The sequence below is a fragment of the Condylura cristata genome, unplaced genomic scaffold, assembly GCF_000260355.1.
Source record: "Condylura cristata isolate star-nosed mole 26May11 unplaced genomic scaffold, ConCri1.0 scaffold00011, whole genome shotgun sequence".
Taxonomy (NCBI): domain Eukaryota; kingdom Metazoa; phylum Chordata; class Mammalia; order Eulipotyphla; family Talpidae; genus Condylura; species Condylura cristata.
Window position 1 is genome coordinate 19922785 of NW_004567112.1, and position 22915 is coordinate 19945699.

At 56.5% G+C, this 22915-nt stretch overlaps 1 protein-coding gene across 1 annotated transcript in view; it reads left to right on the forward strand.

Annotated features, from left to right (window-relative positions):
- Window positions 1-22915, forward strand: part of CRTAC1 (cartilage acidic protein 1) — a 125564-nt gene that overhangs the window by 88766 nt on the left and 13883 nt on the right. Inside the window, exons 4-8 of the mRNA XM_004681019.2 lie at window positions 438-574; window positions 5183-5339; window positions 13776-13910; window positions 16965-17110; window positions 18699-18835. Coding sequence (XP_004681076.2) covers window positions 438-574; window positions 5183-5339; window positions 13776-13910; window positions 16965-17110; window positions 18699-18835 — 712 coding nt within the window. The remainder of the gene's footprint in view (window positions 1-437; window positions 575-5182; window positions 5340-13775; window positions 13911-16964; window positions 17111-18698; window positions 18836-22915) is intronic.

Genomic DNA, 22915 nt, shown 5'->3' on the forward strand with positions numbered 1-22915 from the left:
CCAGCCTCCCCTCTGTCTCGACTTAGAGACCCAGCACCAACCAGATCCCCTCCGTCAGAGACCCAGGTCGGATCTGTGCAAGCAGAGTACCGGGGCGTCTCTGGAGGGGTCCAGGTGCTGGAATGGGGCAGTTCCAGGACCCCACACTGCCCCCCAACACCGAGTGCTGGTGCAGCCACTGCTCAAGTCCTCCCAGCCGCACCACAACAGTGACATCTCCCCCCTAGTTGCTGAGGCCTGGGCTGGCCATTTCATACACCTCTGAGTCTCTTCTCTTGACTGAAAATACTTGGGTAACCTCCAAAGAGAAGTGGCTCCCCATACAAGCAAGTGCTGCAGGAGTGCTCACCCTGCCGCAGAGCACCCCACCTCTGGCCCGAGCCAGGGGGCACCCCGGAGCTGTCCCCCAGCCCTCCTTTTCCTCCTCCTCTCTCCAGGGGTGGCCACTTACTCGGACAAGCTGTTCAAATTCCGCAATAACCGGTGGGAAGATGTCCTGAGCGACGAGGTCAATGTGGCCCGAGGCGTGGCCAGCCTCTTTGCCGGGCGCTCTGTGGCCTGTGTGGACAGGACGGTGAGTTCAGGGGCCTGGGGCGGAGCACACAGTGAGAGCAGCTGGGAGCCCTGCGGTGTCCCAGGCAGGGGCCCGAGAGCACAGCCCATCTCAGCAACGCGTGGCGATCGTAGCTGCCAAATCCTAAGATCATCATGTCCACTGCACAGATGAGGGCATCGAGGCCCAGCTTGGGGCAGCGCTGCGTGGTCTGTGAAGAGGACACGAATCAGAGCCTTCTAACTCTAAACCGGCTCATTCCTTCACCTAGTGACTACCCTTACTAGTAAGTGCCTACCGTGTGCCAGGCATGGAGCCCCAAGGCCCCTGCAAATATTCATGGTGCAAATGAAGGTCTGACAAAGGGGCGCGGAGAGGCCAAGGGGAGGGACCTGAGTGTACAAATACTGGTTAATCAATAGCTCCCTGGGTGCCCCCGTGCCCTGCCTCCCCAGAGATGCTGCCCATGGCAGCTGGAGAAGAAAGGGGAGTGCAGAGGGCACGAGCAGCTGCAGCCGCCTGCCCTGTGGGCACCGCCTCAGCTCCAGCCTCGCCCCGGCAGGCAGCGGCCCCAGCGGTGGTGCGGGAGGCTTGCCGTGGAGGTGATTTATCCCTCCTGTCACCTGCTCCCCTGCGCCCCCTCCTTGGCTTTATCAACAGTCATTACTAAATCAGGGACCCAGCTGCTGCCCAGCCTCCACAGAGCCCCTCTCTGGGGGCAGGGGCAAGGGCCGGCTGGTTTAGGAATGGAGATGGCACTGAGGGGATTGGGGATTCAGCGTGAATCTTCACAGCAGGGGCCTCCAGGCCCTGGGAGAAGGCAGGTGCCAGGTATAAATATTTATTTCTTAACAAGCTGGTGCTGAGAAGAGAAGCCAAGCTGGGCTGTGAAGCCACATTTAGCCCTGACCTGAATCTGTGCCACCTGGACTCCTGCCTGCCCGGTGGGAGGGGACGGAGAGGCTGCTGTGTGTGTGTTGGGGGGCACCTAGAGAATGAGGAGGGTCTGGGCGGGACAGACTCCCCCATCTGCACCTTACTCTCCTGGTTTCCTGTCTCACTCATTTAGGACAGGAGCTTCCCAGCCTCGGCTAAGGTGGGAGTCTTCTCGAGCTAGTGGGAGGGCCGTGAAGGTTAATCACACAGAGATGCACTCTCTGTCCTAACAAGGTCACCTGCACACCTCTGCACTGAACCACGGGACAAAGGCAAAAAAAGAGACTGACACCACAGGCGGGCGGGCACTTAGCTGCCGGCTCAGCCCCTGCTCAAGCCCAGCCTCAGGGACTAGGACAAACCCTACAGGGATCGCCAGCAGGACAGGGGCTGATTTCCAACTTCTGCTCCAGCCACACCCTTGGCAGTCCCAGGCCTGAGACTGGCAGAGGGCAGGAGCAGGGAGCAGCTAAGGCCAGCTGGAAGGGGAGGGATGGGAATTCAGCACCATGTAGCGATCACAACAGGAAGAGGTAATGCTCCCTAAACTAACAGATAGGAAGCCCCGCTCAGGGGTTACCTCGGTCGTCTCACAGAAGTTTCACAATAAGTCTATGAAATACACGCTGTCGTTACCCCCATGTTACAGATATGGAAACTAGGACCCCAAGCAATGTGCCACTTGATCTCAATCACATGTAAGTGGCAGACAAAGCCAGGAATTGAGTCCCCCTATCCCGAAAATAAATCAGATGCCTTTGTATCCCTAAGCTACCCTGCCTCTGGGTGAACCAGCATCAGACACAAGTTTCTAACCACAAGTTCTCTTACAGCATTTATCCTACACATCTTCAGTCCCTCAGCCCCTACCTGGTCCGTGGTTCTCAAAGTGCGGTCCCTGGTCCAGCAGCGTCAGTATCGTTAGAAATGCGAATTCTCAGGCTCCACCCACTCCACCCTCCAGACCCACGAATCAGAAGCCCAACGCCTGTAATCAGGCTTCAGCTAGGCTCGCAGGTGATGCTGATGCAGCTCCACCTGCTGATGCAGGCTCGCTTTGAGAGCCAAGGTGTCAGGTAAACGTCTCCACCCACCTCACTGACTCTCCCTCTGCCCTGGTAGCCAGGTCCCTTCTCTGCCCCAACCTGGAACAGCTGCCCGCCTTTCATCTTCAGCTGCCTCATCACTCACCCACCTTTCTGGATCCCGCTCAAAGCCGATATCTTACAAGAAGCGTTCCCTGATCGATAATGATTATGCCTCATGTTTATATAGCATTTTTATCTTTTCAAAGACCTTTCACATGTGTTGTCTCATTTCATCTTCTCAACAACTCTGCCAGGAAGCACTAACATGTGAGGTGATGAAGCCAAAGCAGGTGAAAAACGTGCCCAAGGGCCTAGAGTCAGGTGGGGGCGGAGCCTGGACCTGTGGTTCTCAGTCCGCAGCTCTGGACCCACAACCGGGCAGCTTCCCCTGGGGCCTTGGAGCAGAAATGCCACTCTGTATCTCCTGAAGCAGAAATCCTGGGGCTGGAGCCCAGCCTCTGTGGTTTCACAAGCCCTTGAGGTGATTCTGATGTAGGCCAAAGGATGAGACCCTGCCCTCTGGACCCAAAGCTGCAGAAACATCTTCCTTTTCCTGGAATGACTCAGTCTCCCAGAATTACTGTGGTCCAAGTTCACATGTGAAGTTCTGCAACTGCTACAACTGTAACACATCTGTGTTTGTCGGTTTTGTCACCCCAGTACGTTGGCACAGGGAAGTAGGTGGAGCCAAATTTTATAAGTATTCTAATGTCTAACGGAGTGCATTCCAGTTCACATAGGCTTAATTGCCCATTTGTTGATGAGATTGCTAACAGCTGGTGGGGTTAGAAGCGCTGCAGTGATGGAGACTTTCGCCTTTGGGCTCATTCATTCACTCTTCATCCAATCATTCCACACAGAGGACTGAGCTCCTGCGATGGGCAAGAACCTTTCAGAGTTCTCCCCCATCCTGAATCTGGGTTTTAACACAGTGCATCACAAACATCACCTTCACATGGGGACCACATAGATGTCTTGTGAAAATGCAGCTTCTGATTCAGCCAATGTGGGGGTTGGGTAGCTGACTGCCTGTATTTCTAAAATGCTCCCGGACATACCAATGCTGTGGGTCCATGGACCACTTTGAGTAACGAGATCTGCGAAGCAAGGATTCCCAAGTAGCAGAACAGAAACTCAGAAAGCCAAAAGAGAAAAGGGACGGGATCTTTAGGAGACAGCTGTCACCTCTGTCTTTGTCCCCCAACAGGTTCTGCCCCGCCTTTTCCAACCAGAACATTGAAGAGCCTTCTTGTGGCTCTGCACAGAATGAAGCATTCTGTTTCATTTCTACCTGGAAGGCTCTTTCTCTCCAGCTTCACCTGGCTGAGACTCCTCTTAGAAAACCCTTCTGAAATCCCCGCTAGTGCCCCTTCTTGGGGTTAGAAGCTCCCCTGCATGTGTAGGAAGACCTGTGCATAGTCTCTTAGTGAGACGCATTGATGTCTCTGTGCACCTGGGGACCCCAAACTCCTTCAATGATCTCACCCAACAGAATGAGCCCTAAGAAGGAATAAAGCCAGTGACCGGTTGGGTGGGACAGGGGGTTCCCACTTATGGGACATTTGGATAAGAAATAAAAGCAAGCAAATGCGCCCAGGAGGGGGAGACAGTACATGCCTGCTTGGAGCTCAGCTGTTTCTCCTGTGTCGTCTTAGTCGATAACTTGCCTTCCAACTAGACAACACGCAACCTAGGGACAAAGACTTCCTAAGTACGTTTACAGCATAGTGCCTTGCATGTAGCTGGAGCACAAGAAATATTTACGATCTAGTTAATTAGAGGGAAATGATGAAAAGATGAGCAGAAAACTAGAAAACTGATTTAGAAATCATGTGGATCTCTTGGGAGAAAGGAGGCATCCATTGAAGAAATAACATCATTATAACAGCAGACAGAAAAGAATCTTCCCTCAGCAGTGTTTCGGACTGGAGAATGACAAGTAAAGGGTGCCCCGGGCTTCTCCTGGATGCAAAGGGGGAAAATTTGAGACAGTGTTATAAAGGCAGAAGCAATAGATATTTCTTTCTGGTAACATGGAGGAAACAAGGGAATGGAAGAGGGAAGGAGGATCCTGCATAGCTGAGTTCCTGCGCTACCAAAATAGAGGAATAAAGGAGTTCAGGTGGGGAGGGGGAGGGAGATGGCTCAGGGAATTTGCTTGTCATCTTGGCTGGAGTGAGCTTGAATGGGAGCGAGAGACGGAGAATAATGGGAATTGGTAGATCAATCAATCAGCAAATATTTATTGAGCAGCTACCCTGGCTGGCAGCTGGAGAGAGCTCAGCTGGAGGGAGGCACATTAGAAAATTGTCTATAAAAGGTGGCTGTGAGGGAGAGGGAGGGATGTGTTCTCCTGGAGCAGGGTGGAAGGAGAGGCAGGGCTGCTTTGTTGTAAGACCCTGGTTCCTGGGGGCAGCCTCTGCAAAAAGCACTCTGTGCCCGCTGTGGGCAGCCTGCAGGGCCATGGACACCAGATGGGGGAGGGGGCACCAACCCCGGGAAGGAGCCACGGCCCTGCCAGCGCAGGGAAGAGCCGCTTTCTGGGGGAAAGACCGCAAAGAGCCCTAATGTGTCTGCTCAACCCCTTCTTCCCCTTCTTCCTCAGGGCTCTGGACGCTACTCCATCTACATCGCCAATTATGCCTACGGTAACGTGGGCCCAGACGCCCTCATTGAAATGGACCCCGAGGCCAGTGACCTTTCCCGGGGTATCCTGGCACTCAGAGATGTGGCCGCTGAGGCTGGGGTCAACAAATACACAGGTAGGCAGCGTGACAGGGTGGAGGGCAGTGATGCTCCAGACTGCGAGGTTCAGGTGGGTCCTCAGAGACCATGGGGAGGGCGGGCTTGAGGACCTGTGGGGGGAGACGCCCATGGTTAATGAGCTATCTGGGGGAGTAGGCTTTGGGGGGCTCGTGGGGGACCTGGGACACAGAGCTTGCCAGAAAGTGGGAGTGAGACCGCCATGACAGCCTTCTTCCCCAGGAATCTCTTACCCCATTTGCTGTAACCCAAATGATGGGTGGACAGGATCTGTAGGAGAAAACTGACAAATCACAAAGGCCAAGATTTAGAGCACTCTTTATTGCCAAGCAGCAGATGAAATTATTTACTTACATATAAGCGGCCAGGAATGGAGTGCTAAATCCCTAAGCCTCGGCTGGGTCCCGTCTTGGATAACTGAACTCAAAGAATTGTGTTCGCGTTCCAAAATCTCTCCCGTCCTTTTTCTGAAGGCGCCCTCCCCTCGCCCCCCCGCTTCTTTCTGGTTGGAGGGCCTATTGTCAGCCTCTCTGACGGGGAGATCTTTCCAGGGAAGGCTGTTTTTCTAATTCCAGCACGGCTGCTGACTAAACTCTGATAATCTGCCAATAGCCTGCTGATGGCAAAGCAATCCAGTTCCTGTTCTGGGTGCCAGCAATCAGGACGCCAGAGCTGTGCACGACGCTGTTCACGTGACTGCACCCTCGCACGGCTCCTGCACCCTTTATGTAGCTATTCTCTCGCTGGTTGTCGTTCCTGATCTAGCCATCCCCACTGGCCCAGCCACGGCCTTCCAAAGGGACAGCCTGCCTGATGGGGAATCCTGGCTGGACATGAAGGGTGGAGCCATTTCAGACCCCAGACACCTGGTGTGGCATAACCGCAAAGTCTGCCTAGAAGAGGTGGCCTCAGCCTTACCATGCACTGCTGTAGCCACTCTCCTCCTCCATGGAGGGGAGATGGATGTCGACCTGCCTGACAAAGTTAGTGGGAACAAATGACTGGACAGTAAAATAGTTTGCAGGGCTCCAGCCTCCTCAGCGTGCTCCAGAGCTCCACACCAGAGTGCAGCAGGAAGGCTGAGTGTCAGTAATAAACCATGTTTTCCCGGGAAAAAGAATAAGCATGCAGGAGCTTCAGCCTAGATTTGTACAGTCAATTCCTCTGAACAGTTCCCAGTTCTGCGCGCTGGGCTGGCTTGGCAATTAAGTGCCTTGATCTGCTGGAGAAGGAGGGTGGGCTGGGGAGATGAAGCACTTGAAAATGATGAGATGGAAAGGAGGCAAGGTCTGGGAGACAGGGTTATACACAGAATAAAAGAATCCAGAAGGTTGCGGCTGGGTTTGAGCATGAAGGGGACATTGTTCGCGCTGGCTGGGCTAGCGGAGGGGCTGGCGGGAAGGGAGGCAGGGGCAGGAGGGGGCCGGGAGGAGACAGCTGAGCAGCATGGACAGGGACAGGAGCACCGGCTAACGGTGCCAGGCTGTGCTGGAAGGACGGGGCAGCGCAAGGAAGGGGCACAGCGTCTGTGGCGCAGCCAGGCAGGCCAGGGCGGCTGGCATGCCCAGAGGACACGTTAGAGCAGCTTTGCCGACTTCCAAAAGCCATTTGGCTGACAAGAACCTATTTGGCCCACTGAGTTACTATTCTGTCTGCCTGCCTTCTCCAGCCCACCCTCTCCCTGCCCGCCAAGTTCCCCAACTCTACCCGGCAGCCCCCATTGTCATTCCATTAACGACACATGGACATCTGGCCGGAAAAATAGCCTAGTGTGACTCCCTGAGTTCCAGGAACGGGCCCCAAGGGTAAGGGTCACCACACAGAGCCTAGCCTGACGGCAGGGGGGAAGGGAGCAGGTAACCTGAGGGGGCAGTGCTCGAGGAAGCCAGGTCCTCTGCTGGCCAGACCCTGAGACCCTCCCTTTTGCAAAAAAACAGCCCCTGAGGCCAGAGAGAAGGGACTTGCCCAAGGTCACACAGGAGGTTTGTAGATAAACTAGCACTCAGATCCCCCACCCCCTGGTGCCTAAACTGCCCAGCCAGCTGACCTTCCTGATAACCTCAGCTCAAGAGTCCCCTCGGGCCAGGAGACAGGAGACAGGAGGGGCTAGTGGCAGAGGAAGGCTCCGCACCCACAGGGAAGTTGCCTCGGGTTGGCATCCAGGACTCGCTTTGCAGCCCTGGGTTTCTGTGGCTGAAGCAACTGCCTTGTTGAGGGCAGCAAGGGGAGCCGGGCCACTGTGTCAGCAACGGGCAGTGGTGCTGCCCTCACCCAGGGCTGTCTGGCCCTGTTGGAGGGGGAGGGGAGGCCTCCTGCTAGACTCCAAGTCTGCCAGCAGCCGCTGCTCTGCTGGGTCACAGTGCCATCTAGTGGCCATGGTGCCCACTCTCAGGGGACTGGAGGGCCCCTGGAGGGCGGCCCTGGGAGAGCTGCTGGTGCTGAATTGGGCAGTGAAGGCCCCACCCACGGGCGGGTCATGGCTCCCAAAGGATCCCAAGCTCAGAATTCCCCAGCTGCTTGCAGCCACATGGAGCCCTGATGGTGCGGACATGGCCCTGCGTGGCAGTCCTGGCAGAAGGCCTGGCATGAAACGAAGGCGGGAAGCCAGGGATCACGAGGTCTGCACGGCCTCTGCGGCCCCTTTGACCTGGGGACATACGCGCTCGGCCTCTCTGAGTGCCTGAAGCTGGCGGTCTAGCAGACCCTTAGAGGACAGGATTTGGAGTCACTCTGCTGGGCCAGGTCCTGCTGCCACCATCCTCCTATCTGGGTGGCAGTGGGCAAATACCCCTCACCGGACCTCAGTTTTCTCACCTGCAAAATGGTTGAAAATGGAAGGAGACAATGGGATGTGCCTGGCACAGGTCTGGCACACAGGCAGTGCCCATGGAGGGTGGCTGACACGAGCACCTCCTTTTCTGGGGTCCCGACAGTGATGCCAGGGCCCTCTGCTGAGGGTGTAGGGAGTGCCATGCTGGGTGCAGGAAGCACAGAAGGAGCAGGCCCGGCCCTGCCCTGGTCTTCGTCCCGGGTGCCAGCCAGTCCTCCAGCCCTGAGCACCCCTTTCCCACTGGAACCCACGGCTCTTGCCACTGACCCTGCCTCTCCCCGGCCTCGCTGCTCCCCCCAGGGGACTCTGCATCTGGCCTCACCCTTTAAGGGAGCATCTGTCCAGGCTGCAAGGTGGTGATTAAAGAAGCCTTAAAAGAAATTTGGAAAGAAAATGAAGGTGGATTTATGGTGTTGGGTGGGGAGTTTCGCTGTAGGCTGGGAGCGGTGTGGAACAAAGCGGAGGGCAGATCTGATTTATAGGAAGTCATTATTGGAGGAGACGGAGAGGCCTAAAGCCCAGCTGAGACCTTCTGGCAGATCCCTACCAGCCGGCGCAGAGAGGTGATGGGGGAGGGGTGGCAGGGCCAGGGCCACGGAGCCCCCTGGGTCCCCAGCAAGCACTGGCGGAGCGGGAGCACAGCCCCCAGGGCTGACAGGCAGGGCTGGCGAGCCGGGCCACCAGACCAGGGGCCAGGGAGTACCGCCACGGGCTTTCCAGGGGCGCCCGGAGCCCCAGGATACACGGGGGATCTGATGCTTTATATGATTGACAAGAGCGGACATCACTTTTCAAGATGTGCTAGACAGAGCAAGAGCCATCTTGGTGTACTTTTCTTTTTCTTTCAGCTAAAACAAGAGATTTTAAAGAAATGTCAGGCCTGGGGCTGGCCACGCTGGCGCCTATCGAGAGCACAGAGTCCTCGGCAGAGAAGGGGCTCTAGTGAGATGTTTGTGAGCGCACTGTGAAGATAGCTTGGGCCCGGGGTCATGCCCACCTGAACTTGAGGGGCAACCCATTGCCCTCTGGCTGCCATCCTGCCTCCCTCAGCCTCAGTTTCCCCACGTAGAAAACGGCAAGGCGCCAAGCCTGGTACAGGACTGGTAGGCAGAGGACACCTCGGTCCCCTCTTTACCTGCCCTTCCTGCTGACAGCCCTCCAGCACCCACATACACCCCCAGACGCCCCCGGCTTGGAAGTCCCCATGCAGCAGACCATGATGAGCCTGTCCCTCTGCCCACCTCCCGTCGGTGGCCTACAGCGGCGGCACGAGGGTTGGGGGGGCAGTGGGAACGTCCCGGCCGTTAGGTGTTCCCACGCGTGGCCTCGGAACCCTGCCCAGCACCGAGGCCACAGCAGCACAAACGCAGCCTTATTCTCCGCCAGTTTCAGGGACACTGGGATGCGAGACTGTCAGTGCCTCACCTCACGCTCCCCCAGTTCTCCGACACAGCTCCCTGGTGCGTGCGTGGGCCTGCTCGCCCGTCCGCACCCGCCGCGTTCCCGGCACCCTCGCTGCTCGTTCACAGTTGACAGTGTCGTGGATGTTTTGGCAGAGTGCAGGCCTTGGCGTCCACCAGAGTCGTGTTTCTGTCCCAGTGAGAGCAGACTACTCTCACGGCCCGAGCGCCCCGGCTGGTGGGTCTCTCCTCAGTGCCTCCACCGCGCGGTCTGGACCCAGGAACCCGCTCCCAGACACGCTCATCCGGGTGCAGCGTGGAGCAAGCCCTGGGAAGTGGAGCTGGAAGGGTCCGGGGGCACCGTCCACCTCGCAGGAAGGAGACCAAGGCCTGGAGGGCATATGCTCCCCAAGTCCCTGCACCCCACAGGGGAGGAGGCCAGGCTAGAACATGGCAGCAACTCCTCAGCACCCTGCATGTCTCTGCCTCTTTGTCCCGGGTCCTGGTGCCAAGATTTGGGTGGCTCAGCAGCACAGCCCTGCTCCCACAATCTTTCTTCCCCTGCTTTAGTGTATTTCTCCCACCCCCAGAGCTGGGCCAGAGGCAACCTGAGGGTGGATCACCTTCACCAAAATTGGACTTAAGCCTGTGTCACCCAGGTGTGGTGGTTCAGAGGTCTGGGGGTGCAGCTCTTAAAGGCTGTCCTGTGGGACGCTGACCCAGTGGGCAGGTCATCAGAGGGAGGTGCCAGAAGGTGGCAGGAGGTAGAGGGAGCCCTGGAGAGCATGTCCCCCCTGCCCAGCCCGCTGGGCAGAGTGAGAAGCCTTCAGGAAGGGACAGTGGGAGCCGCATTCACACCCTACCCTGGAATGGGGAGCCCTTTGAAGCTCCGGAGTGTTGGGAACATAAAGAGATATTACTCACTCAGCAGGTGGGAAATAGTCCAGCTAATGACTGTGGCACCTGACATTTTCCAAGGTATCTTCCAAAAACCAATTCACTTAATATTTATGACAGCCCCAAGAAGCAGCTATTATTACCCGTCTCGAGTTATAGGTGAGAAAGCGGAGGCCCAGGAAGGTTCAACTACGTTCCCAAGGTCACACAGCCACAGGGTTTGAACTTTCTGGTCCCTAGTCTCGCCCCCCTCCCTACTGCCTCTCCAGCCCCAACTGAGGGAAGGCTGGTCCCCAGAGGATGGCTGGCCTCAAGTAGGAAGGGACTAACTGATGTGGTGTGGAGGTAACTCCCTATCAGGGCCCCAGTCTCCAAGGTAAAATAAAAATGCTCCTCGCTGCATTTTTAGAGGCAAGTCGCTAAGGTGCGAGTTAAACCTTAGAAGAGGGCACAGGGTGGGCGTGATGAAAACTGAGCTGGGAAGGAGAGAGAGGCAGGAAACTAAGCTGATCATGACCTCGTCCTAGTCCTTGGCTGGCAGGGAGAGAGGGCGGAGGCTGCACTCATGGCGGCGGATGCATCTCGTTGGCTCACAGAGGACTTGCGTGACTGACCCGGGAGTGGTGTCCTCTGTGGCACTAGCAAGGGGCCAGGCGCTTGGCTGGCCCTGCCTCCAGGCTCCAGTGGGGCCCCTCATCCTGAGGCTGCTGGGTCTGGTGCCCAGAGGCCAGCTCCCCGACAACCAACTCACCTGCTCCCCAACTGTGCAGGGGACTTGCCAAGAAGGAGTTGTGGGTAACATCTCTGTTATGGTCTGGTTGCCATGGCAATAAATTGCCACTAATTAGTAGTGTGGTTACCATGGCAATTTTCTAGTAATTACAGGTTACAAATGGTGCAAGGCTTCAACCCAACCCAATTAGTTAATTAGAAAGATTTAGAAATTTGTCCAAAAGGGAAATAACCTGCTTTGTAGAAAATGAAGGGAATGTGTCACAGCTCAGGAGCCAGAGGCAGAGAGGAAATTGGAGGATGCCAGAGTGGGGCGGCGGGGGAGCATGGGGTTGCATGGTGCCAGGCTCAGCACCCCACCAGGAATGACGGGGACCCCTTGGCTGGAGTCTAGCGGAGCCAGGACAGGGCCAGCGGAGGCGCCTCTTCCCAATGGGCTGCAGCAGCGGTGCCCAGGTTGTCACCAGCACCCCGGCTTGCTGCTCCAGAAGGCGTGGAAAATCCCCTGCCCCTCACCGAGGTCCCCCTAATGAGGAAAACACATCACATCATGGTGCTCTCCCCCGAGAGTGTGGGCTCAGTGGCTTTCCCACGCCTTGAGAGCTAATTAGATTACCAGGAGGAATCGGGAGGCCAAGGCCCAGGCCGCATTAAGGAGGATCCCAGCCAGGAGAGCAGGGAGAGGAGGCGTACAGTGTCCCCCCAACCCCCAGTCCCCTGGCCCCAAGCCCCAGCCCTGGAGGGGAGGCGCTCCAATTACACTGGGGAGAAAGGGCCCCTGACGTCGCCCACAGGCATCTCTCTGCAGGCCAGAGGCGCCGGGGACAGAGACCCTCTTCCCAGAAACACCTTGGTTGCTTTGTGGAGACCTCAGTCCATCTGTAGGCAGCAGGAGGGATGGGCAGCAGGGGTGGGCTTGGTCCCGCGCGCTCAGGTCTGTCTGGGCTCTCGTTTATTGAAAGAGTAAAGAGTAAAGAAAGCAAGATCTCTGGTAATCATTCTCATTGCACCCACCCACCAGCTCTTCAGAGCATTGCTGTGGCAACTTTGCTGCACAGGTGAGCCCCTGGGTACCCCGCTGGAGCTCAGGCTCTGATTGGGTGGGGTTCTTAGGTGCTGCACCCCATTCAAGCTGGCCCCAGGCATCCTGGGAGTAGGAAGGTTGTAGGACTTGGAAAGACCCTTCACAAATTCATCTATTTTATCCTCTTAAAACCTGACAGTTGAAAAGACAAAACTGGGTCACACTATCCCCACTTTACAGATGAGAAAACTGAGGCTTACTGATTTATGGCAATTGTATTCTGTTACAGCAGCCCCAAAGACTAGAGGAACAGTCCTTGGGACAAGAGGCCCCTCCTCTGGTCTAAGCCAGTCTCTTCCATCTATTTGCCATTGACCTTTACTGTGTGCTGGAGAGAGGTACCATGCAGGCTGACTGGGCTCAAGCCTATGTCATTGGAGCAGTCACTGCTTATAAAAAGCCATGCTGGGCCAAGAAGCCATGTCCCAATGCTGGTCAGGCTGTTTTCCACAAACTATTTCCAACTTCTAGTGTGCGCTACAGGGTGACGTCAGGGCTCGGATGCCCAGACTTGGGAAGGGATGGTTCAAGACCGGATTGGACTTATTGGCAGGGGTAGCTCAAATTGAACTTGAATGCAGCTAACCCAAATGTAGAGTGGACTTGATTTCTTTCTTTTTTAAAAAAAAAAAAAAGTATATGATTTATGAGGTTTTATGAATTTAAACTACAGAAACAACAAGCAGAGCAACACAAAGACATTGCCAGAAAATGTCAGCTGCATCTCTCCTTTCCTCCCCCATCCCACCCCAGCCAGGTTGCCAGTGTGGACAGCTCTGTCTGCAGCCCTCTCACTTTCCCCCACACTTAAGAACAAGCCTGCACAAACATGTTTAGAAAGAGCAGACTTATTTTCCTATTTTTTAAATTAAAGTTAAGCAGTGCCATTTCTTGGCAACTTTCCTTTTCATTTAGCACTATATGGTGGGCCCGCCACCTAGCCGGTAATGTGGACCCAGGCCGGCTTTTTAGCTACAGGATAGACCGTCTGGTGTCTGCACTGTCATCCTGCAGCCAGCGGCTGTTGAGGACACACAGTTGTCCCAGGCGGTTGTATGTCGAGCAAAGCAGTCTGTGTCCTTCTACCTCTGTCAGGAGTCAGGCCCTGCAGGTGCTATCACAAGTGACCACTGTTTTGATGAGACTACGTGTGGCTCAGGGTGGGGTGGGGGCTGTCCAGGACTTGGCTGAAATGTGAGGGTCCAGCTGGACTTAGGGTTATCGTCATTCAGCCATGGAGGCAGGGTCTGTTCCTTCAGTTATGGGATCCTTCTGGCACGAAGCGGCTGGACCTTGCCCCTGGCCAACCTCATCATCGTTGATGGAGCCTGGAGCCCATACCTGGGCTCATGGGAAGCCTCCAGAAGGTCGGGAGTCCCCCCCCCCCAGTGCTTTCTGATGCATTTTTTGGCTCTCCTCAGGGGCAGCCCTGTCCTCCAAGCAGGACTGGGCTTTAATTCTGCCCCTCAGGCTGAGTCGTGTCCTCTCCTAGGGGGTCGGGGTGTCAGCGTGGGCCCCATCCTCAGCAACAGTGCTTCAGACATCTTCTGCGACAACGAGAATGGGCCCAATTTCCTCTTCCACAACCGAGGTGATGGCACCTTTGTGGATGCTGCAGCCAGCGCTGGTGAGTGCACCCCCGCCCTGGGTCCCTCAGCACCCCCAGACCCACAGGGAAGACTGGTCTCCCTGCCCACTCCAGGTCAGCCCCCACATGCCTCAGGAGAAGTCTTCCTCCAAACCACTCGAGAGGGCCTTGCTGGTCCCCTGCAATTCCACATCCTCCAGGCTCAGGCCACGGGGCATGTTTGCTACTGGAGAGAGGGGCCCCTGGAAATCCTGACCATTATCCGTTTGCCAGCAAACTAATTGGCCCGTGCTCCTCTGTGTCCTGTTTGTGTCTCTCAGCATCAAGTTCCCCTTCCAAGCTGCCTCTCTCCATTCCTTGCCCCCATGTTTATCTTAAACATTCCATCCCGTTCAATAACCATCTATCAAGTCCTTGCTAAGTCTCAGCCTGTTGGTGGTATGAACAGGAGAGGCTAGCCTGACTAAGGCTGAGACCACCTAACCCCTCAATACCGCCCCCACCCAAACAACACACACAGAGGCACTGACATTGTATAGGAAGAAACAGACGAATAAACAAATAGCTATAATAAGAGCTGGATAAAATCTACACGGAATAGCACTCCAGGCTCCCAGTTCGTCTCTCTTCTTCCATTGTGTTCATCCCTCATCAACCTCAGGACCTTTGCACTTCCCATCCTCTGTACCTAAGTGCCCTCTCTCGCTTCTCTATCTGCAGAACTTCTATTTATTTTTTAACATTTAACTCAGAGATTTTCATGAAGCCTTTCCTGACTCCTTCTGTGCCACCTGTCAAGATGGCATCCCTCCTCCGCATTCCGCCCCTTGAATGTCCCTCTCCCTCAGGCCTCTACACTGCTCCAATAATCTGAGTCCACAAGACTGTTCACCTTGCTACAATACTTGGCACACAGTGGTCACCCAAAAAAATTTTGCTGAATGATGGAATTGACACTTACCAGCTCTGGATCTATTTAGTCTGCCCTTCCGCTAAATATCTCTCCCTTCCGTTTCCTCCCCACCTTGCCAATGAAGGGATGGTTTGATTTTTACCTCTTTCTAGGAGGTAAAGAGACAAACTCTGGCCTCCAGAAGAGGAGGAGAGCAGGGGTCTGGACACAGATCAAAGGTCCTCTGAGCTCCAGCCAGAGCTGACGTTGGCTTCAAGCCCTGAGCATGTACCCATCTACCCTCCATGACTGACAAGAACCTGCTTCCCCAGCCCGCTGCTCCCTGTTCCCGTTTTGAACAGTCAGCCCCACCACCTACTAGCAGCCAATGAGTTCCCATCCTTGTCCTGCCCTCTTCTCCTCCCTGGCAAAGCCGAAGTTGGGAAGTATTACCCCTGGCCTGTCCTCCCTCCCAGCCCACCCCTCCTGGTGCCATATACTCTGGCTGCAAATTTTCTCATCACTGAAAAATCATAAAATGAAGGGGAGGTTGTGGTGGAGAAAACCTAGAGCATTTGATAACGTGTTAAAGAGATGGAAGCAGAGGTGAGCCAACAAGTTGGAGCAGGAGAAGGTATCAGGCGGGAGGAGAGAGGAAGGTGTTAGGCCCGTAATTGAAAGTCAGAATGATTGCAGGGGTTTAACAAGACATGTCAAGAGGGCATTCATCACCCAAACAGATGCTGCTGTGAAATGCAGCCTGGCACCGATTATTCCCGCGAAAGGGAACCAGCTCCTTGTCAAGGTGCCTCGTAGATAGGAGAGAAATGGGCCAACACGGAAGGCCACTGACACTAGGGCTGGGAATTTTGCAGAGAATTAATGGGGTGTTAATCCTACAGGTTGGAAGCTGCCCCAATTCCTTTGCAAACCCCTTTTCTGAAGCCTGGGTCTTACTGCCTCTTCTCCCCCTGCCTCCCGCGCCCAAGAGGATGCTCAGCACCCAAGGTTCCCAGAGGGCTTCACCCCACTCCTCCTGGCTCCCATCCGCAGAACCTCCATATTTGCAGCTGGCAAGAACTTCCTGGGATCCCCACCCACTTCCTATTGTCCCATGGTCCCCCACCCTGACTGCTTGATGACCCAGGGCAAGGGGCCCTCTCCGGCACCCTCGCCCTCAGGTCGTACGTGTCTGAGGGAACAAGTCCACCTGGGGCAGGTAGCTGCCAGGCCACGCTGTGGGCAAACTGCCATCTGTGCTCCCCCGGGATTGGCTCAGTCCCACTAGCACTTGACATGGGACACAGGCTTCTCTTCCATAATCTCACAAGGCACCTTGGGCTTCTCTGTCACAGGACAGTATTTCTTCTGTTGTCACCAATGTCCCAGGGGACCAACACAGTCATTTCAGGTATCTATGATGACCACAAAGGTGACCAAGAAGGCAGTTCCTGACCTCACAGAGCACAAGGTTCAGTGGGGAAACCAGACACCCTAAGTGAGTAGAAGGTAAAGGGACATAATTACACAGTAGAGGGAAAGAATAGAAGGCTGTCAGGGAGAAGGGTGGGTGGGGGGAGGCCAGGTCCTATTTCCATGGAAGTGATCTGGGAGGACTTCCCTGAGGAGGTGACTTTGTAGCTGAGAGCAGAATAACCAAGAACCAGGGAAAGAGTCACAGCTTGAACAAAGTCATAGAAGCTGGAAAGAGCTCAGTTCATCTGAGAAATGAAAAGAATACAGGGTGACCGGAGTTTAGTGAGGGAGACCAGTTAAGGCAGGCAGGTGTCTACCCTGCAGGAGTTTGATTGACCTGAGGACACTGGGAAGGTTGCAGCAAAGGTACCAGTCAGCTTAATGTACCCCTGTGGCAGTGTGGGGGTGACCGGGGAGGCCTTTAGTCCTCCAGAATTTCCACCATTCTCCCTGCCCCAAGGGACCCTCAAATGGAGCAAAACAGTGCTTGCTGGCAAGAACAGATAGACGACAAGTTCTGGTCCCCTTCGCAACTACTGATAGATGGCTGTGCCGCCCCGTCCCCTGTGGAGAAGTCCTGGCAGGCCCTGCTGCTCCCGGTGGCCGGTGGCCGGTGCCCGGGAGGGACAGCGCTGTGTTGCCTGGCCGCCGCTCCCCTAGAATTCCAGAGGAGTGCTCGCAGAAGCTCCAGGCGCTGCCCTCAGGGCTCCGACCTTCCTCCCCAGGTGTGGATGACCCCCACCAGCACGGCAGAGGAGTGGCCCTGGCCGACTTCAACCGCGACGGCAAAGTCGACATCGTGTACGGAAACTGGAACGGCCCCCACCGGCTCTACCTGCAGATGAGCGCCCACGGGAAGGTCCGCTTCCGGGTAAGCAGGGCCTCTCGCTCTCCCTCCCCTTTGCGCCACCCAGCACTGTGAGTGGCCCCCGCGTGGTCAGGGGATACAGCCCCTCCGCACCTCCCCCAGGCTGAGATGGGCTGTGGCTGCACAGTGAAGGTGGCATCTGGGGGACAGCGGACCATGTCTGGGGCTTTCTTGACAAACGGGATACTGGCGACTGGTGGGTGGAGGCGAAGGATGCTGCCTAACAGCCTAGGATTTCCTGGACAGCCCCTCCCCCCCCCAAGAAGGACCCAGCCCCAAATGTCAGAGTGCTGAGCTGAGAAGCCCTGCTAGCCTCCCGATGGCCTCTTCCCAGAGCTCACGGAGCTAGAGGAATAATAATAGCTGCCCCATTTATCAGGTGCCTCCCGTGTGCCAGGAACTGTGCTAAGCGTTTTACATACATTATCCCAGGCGGGTGGTGGAGCGACCCCCAGGGGGCTATGTAGGTTTCCATTTTTATAGGATCAATAGAATAATAATGAGTTAAAGATCCTGAGGTCTCTTTGTTCCCCAGCTCTTAAGGCCCTGCCTGGCCCACCCCGGCCAGCTGGCCGGGCTCTTCATCAGCCTCATTACTGAGCCAATGAGGACAGCCTTCCTTCCTGGCCTCCCCTGAACAGGCAGTGCGCCAGCTGTCCCAGACCGGCTGGGCCCATGGAGCGGACCTACGGGGAGAGGGCGAGGGACAGGCCAGGCCGCAGAGGGGCGCCCTGGGGATCAGCAGTGGTGCCCTCCCCAGGCCTCTCCAGGAAGACCCTGAGATTTAGACTGCTTCCCGGGATCTTTAGGAGACAAATCCATCTAGCATGGATATTCTGCTTACAAACAAAAAAGGTCTCCATGCACGGTTCTTCTATCTCGGAGCTCAGTCCTGCGCCAGGGCCTTCTGCCCACCAAAGCCCTGTCAGCCCTCTGTAGGCCAGCGGGGATCTCCCAGGCTGAGGTCTCCCCACGAGCCCTGGGCAGGTATATCTGACACTGCACCCCCCCCCAAGCAAATGTTTCAAGAAAGGAAAAAAGCAAAAGACTTCCCAAAACGAACACAAGGTTCTAGAGGCAGCCCCCACCACTGTCATGCTGCCGAGCACAGAGCCAGGGCAGAGCAGGGACGCATGCCCACCGCATGCCAAGCACTTCCCACACTGCCCTCCCGACGTGGCTGCTACCGCTGTGCCCGTATGGCTGATGAGGCAAGCGAGACCCCAGGAGCTGAGCACCTACACTAAGGCCACACCAGCTCATCAGCAGAGAAACCTGGGTCCAAATGCCCAGCTGTCAGCGTCCACCCAGCACCAGCCTCACTGTGGGTCTAGAAAGGGCACAGAATCTGGGACCAGACACCCCGAAGTGGCCCCACTCGTCAGACATGCGTGTGAGCCACACCCTCCTTCTCCAGGGAGGCCTGGGAGTGGGCATGCTGGTGTCTGCCCTGCCTCAGGTTACCCACAGGAGGCCTGAGTGTGGAAACAGCAGTGGCTCAGTGGCTCCAAGTGTGACATGGGCCGCTCTCACCCGCTCGCACCCCCGCGCCAGGCACCTGCCCGCTGACCTGCGGCCTCTCTCCTCCCAGGACATCGCCTCGCCCAAGTTCTCCATGCCCTCTCCCGTCCGCACAGTCATCGCCGCCGACTTTGACAACGACCAGGAGCTGGAGATCTTCTTCAACAACTTCGCCCACCGCAGCGCCTCAGCCAACCGCCTCTTCCGGTATCGCTCACTCTGAGCATCTGGGTCAAGGAGGAAGGTGTAGGACTCGGAAAGGCTTTCTGCAAGAGCTGAGGTGGAGGGAGGTGCCCTGGTGAAAGAACAGAGAGGAGGCAAGGACAGGACTTGAGTTCGAGCCTGTGGGGTGGAGGGCGGTCCCAGCAGGAAGCTGGCCACCTGCTGCTTGGGGAACACCAGGCTGAGGGACATGGGCCAGAGTGTGGCCAGACACCAGGTTCCACGGAACCGATGTCCGCATGGCCTCAAAAAGGGCATACAGAGTCCACTGTGGGGCAGTTGGGTTCTGCAGAGGCAGGCGGGTTTCTTGCTGCAGGCCTTAACTTGGCCATGAGCAATTTTTCCCCAAAGATAGATAAAATGTTCAAATAGACTTGACTATAGACACCTCTCTCAAAGATTTTTCTCTTGGGAGTGATGTCTGCAGTACACCCCTTGGGGATGTGCTGAGACCAGTTGTGACAAGGTGAGGGGGTCACGGCCCGGCCGGCGCCTGAGTGGTGTCCAGGCAGAAGTGCTGGATCTCCAGGGGCGAGTCTCCCTCCGAGGGGTTGGGAATCACCCCAGTGCTATTGGTAGTCAGAAGCCCAGATTCCTCCTGGGCCTCCTGAGTCAGGCATGAGACCCAGAATCTATTTTTAACAAGTGCACTAGGCAGATGATCCTCAGCGTGATGGTTCAAGAACTGCTGCTGGGGAGCAAACCCCCGTGGCCTGAGCTGGCACTGCCCTCAGGCTGAAACATGCCAGTGGGTCTCCAGAGCAGAGGAGCGGTGGGTGGCCCAGGGAACTTGGCTTTGGGAATGGGCTAGGTCACCTGCTTGACCCCTCAAGGTCTCCTCCCCCAACCCCCCAGAAGGGGGGGGCTGTGACCAAGGGTGTTTTAAAATATAATTATTAACAAAGCATCAATCTTGACTGGATATAATCACCCCCCAAAGGCACCAGATTTACTAATTAGGTGCCTTGCAAAAAGCTTATTCACAACTTCCAGATTAATTGCAGAAGATCAATTGCTTGTTAACAGAGACACTGCTTTCCTTCTCTGGCTAATAAAGTGTCACTGCCAGGACCTCAGAGCATCTAGGAGCCTCGTGCTCTGCTGCTGTGGCCTGAGAACCCAGCCCTCTCGCGCGCCTGCACAAACCGCCCTGCTCCCCGCTACTCCTTGACTGCAGGCAGGCCCAGGGCTGTCCCTGGACAGGTCCCGGGGGTGAGTGTGTTTGCTCCCACTTCTCAGGTACGTGTCTATGCCCCAAATCCCCACAGCAAGTGGCCAGGTGGGGAGCACACCACAAAGGGTGTGAGGGGCTGCAGCTGGGCCCCCAGTCAGCTGCCCGGTACCGCACGGGCTTTTCTCCAATGCCAAAAAGAACATGGAGGGCCCCTCACGGCGGGCACCAGAGACACAGAGCCTCAGGTGCCTGATCTGCCCTCATGACGTCTAGGGTGACAGGGGGCTCATTGCCCACACAGGACTCACTGAGCATGAGAGGGGACCTGCCAGCAGCAACAGGCGTGAACAGGCCTCTCCCACGCCAAACACGGGTCCTGCCAACACCCCTAAACTCGCCTCTGATCTGTCCTCATGTGTGCACCCTATGCCATGCCTGGCCTCTCTCAAGGGGATTCCACTGGCACCACCTTGGCCTCCCTGTGTCTAGCTCCCCAGAGTGAGCTCCTGAAAATGCGGGTGTAACTATACCCCAGTTCCCCTGAAGCCCGCTGGCAGCTCCCAATGTCCTCTCCATGACGTGTCCCCGAGCCCAGTGTTGTCCCGACCTCATCACACTCTACCTGCCCTCGACACCTAAGTGCCAGACACCCACGTTCTTTCAGTTCTGGGCTGGGCCAGGCCTAGAAGCTCAAGCTGCCCGCACACCCTTCCTGCCCCTCATCTGAGTGACTCAGCTCATTCATCATTCTGTCGCAGAGGGAGGATCACTTAGTTCCTCCTCCAAGCCTGGGCGAGAGTCTCAACCCTGCACCCCCTCTCAGTCCCGCCCTCCCGGCAGGCCTTTGGCACTCTGCATGGGCTTCCCTGTCACCATGGACCCTGAGCTCTGGCCTCGTGCACAGCCCGCTCGGTGCCTGGCACACAGAAACTGCTGCTGAATGTGTTTGGCAAGTACATAATCTTGGTGGAAACTAGGCCCTGACCTTAAGGCCCTAACGGCAGTGAACACGAAGCTGTGGGTGTCTCTGCTTAGCTGTGGCAGAGTATATAGGGCACAGGTGACCACAGTAGGTATTGGCAGGGTAAGACGGGCACACACCCCTGACACCACCGGGCATCGTAGCCCTGCCCAGCCTGCACTGGCATGTGGTCAGTTCAGATGCTCCCTGTGGACAGAGGAGACCATCCAGCACGTCTGTCAGGGCTGCGCACCTGTCAGTTCTGGGCTGGGCCAGGCCTGGACCCTCAAGCTGCCCACATACCCTTCCTGTGCCAGTGGTCCTTGGCACGTGCCTCTGTGGACTCCAACTCGGGGGTCCCCCTCCCCAGAGCACTGGTCACCTCACAGCCCTCTGGTAACATTCTGTGTCTTGGGTGAACAAACACCAGCCACCTGAGAGAGCGGAGAGGGTTACAGAACCCTGCTGGGCCTCTTGTCTGTCCCAACATTGCTCCACACATCAGGGCGGAGCCCTACAGGCTAGGAGAACCCAGTGAGTGAGTGAGAAGTGAGAGAGGAAATCTCCCCACCCCTCTGAGCATTTGGTTCATGTGGAGAAAGTGCAAGACTTTCACCGTGGACTTTTCTGAAGCAAATGTTACCAAAATTCAGAGTTCAAAATAGCAGAACCCTGGAGCCCCGAGGGGCTTCAGTCCCATTTGCCTCTGGAATTCACCCATGTGTCCCACAGACGTGTGCTTGCAGCCTTCTGAAAGCTAGGCACGGGGTTAGATGCTGCGGGAAATGCAAAGATGAATAATGCATGGTCCCAGCCTGCACAGGGCTCACAGTCTAGCTGAGGAGATAAGACGCTTTCATACAGAGCTTTAGCACAAGGCAAAGTGGTAAAGGCCAGGAGAGAGATAAAGGCAGGGCAGGAAAGCACTGCTTCGCGAAGGACTATCAGGGAGGGCATGAGGAGGTGGCATGTGAGCAGGGTTTGAACCTCGGGTAGCAGAACTGAGACCTAGGGCCGCTTGAGGGAAAGTGAAGGTCAGCTGAAGGTGGCTGCGTCCCTGCCCCCTCCATCCATCACCTGCCCTTCTCCGGCTGTCTATAATTCATCCATTAGAGAAGGAAAAATCAATATTTACCGACGTAAATTAAAACCCAAGAAAGGAACAGGCAGGGTCTGTGAGCAGAGGCTCTTAGGCAACCAGGTGGCAGCCCAGCCCCAGCCCGGGGCCTGACCAGCACGGGCAGAGGCCACCCCGAGTCCCAGCGGGGCCACGACCCGCCGGCCCCAGCCGCCTCCCACCGCCCTCGGCCGCAGGAGTGGACACGCCCAGGGCGCTGTGGGCTTCTGCCTGTCCCCTGCAGGCCGCGGGGACGGGGGGGGGCCGGGGCCGGGCTGCGCTTCCGGCTGCCCGTTGCTGACCGAGCTGAGCCCCGAGACACGGGGCGGGCTGCTGTGCGCGCTGCAGACAGGAGCTGGGGTGCAGGCCAGCGGGGTGGGGGTGAGGGCCAGCTCTTGCATGCATGACTGCATCTGTAAGAACATTGGGGTGTCCCTGATGGGACCCCAGGGCGCTCCCCGCTGCCCCCTCAGCAGTGCATTCAGGGGATCCCCCTGTGCTGCTCCCCGCTCTGTCTCGGGGCGCCTCCCAGCCCCACAGCCCTGCCTGCACCCCAGTTCTTGGATGCATGAACAAATAAATCTATACAGAAGTTGGGGGTGTCCCTGATGGTGCAGGGTGAGTCTCAGCACGAGATTGCTCCCCTGTTGGCCAGGGAGGGACCCCAGGGTGCTCCCCGCTGCCCCCTCAGCAGTGCATTCAGGGGATCCCCCTGTGCTGCTCCCCGCTGTGTCTCTGGGGCGCCTCCCACCCCCACTCCCTGCCTGCACCCCAGTTCTTGGATGTATGAATAAATAAATCTATAAAAATGTT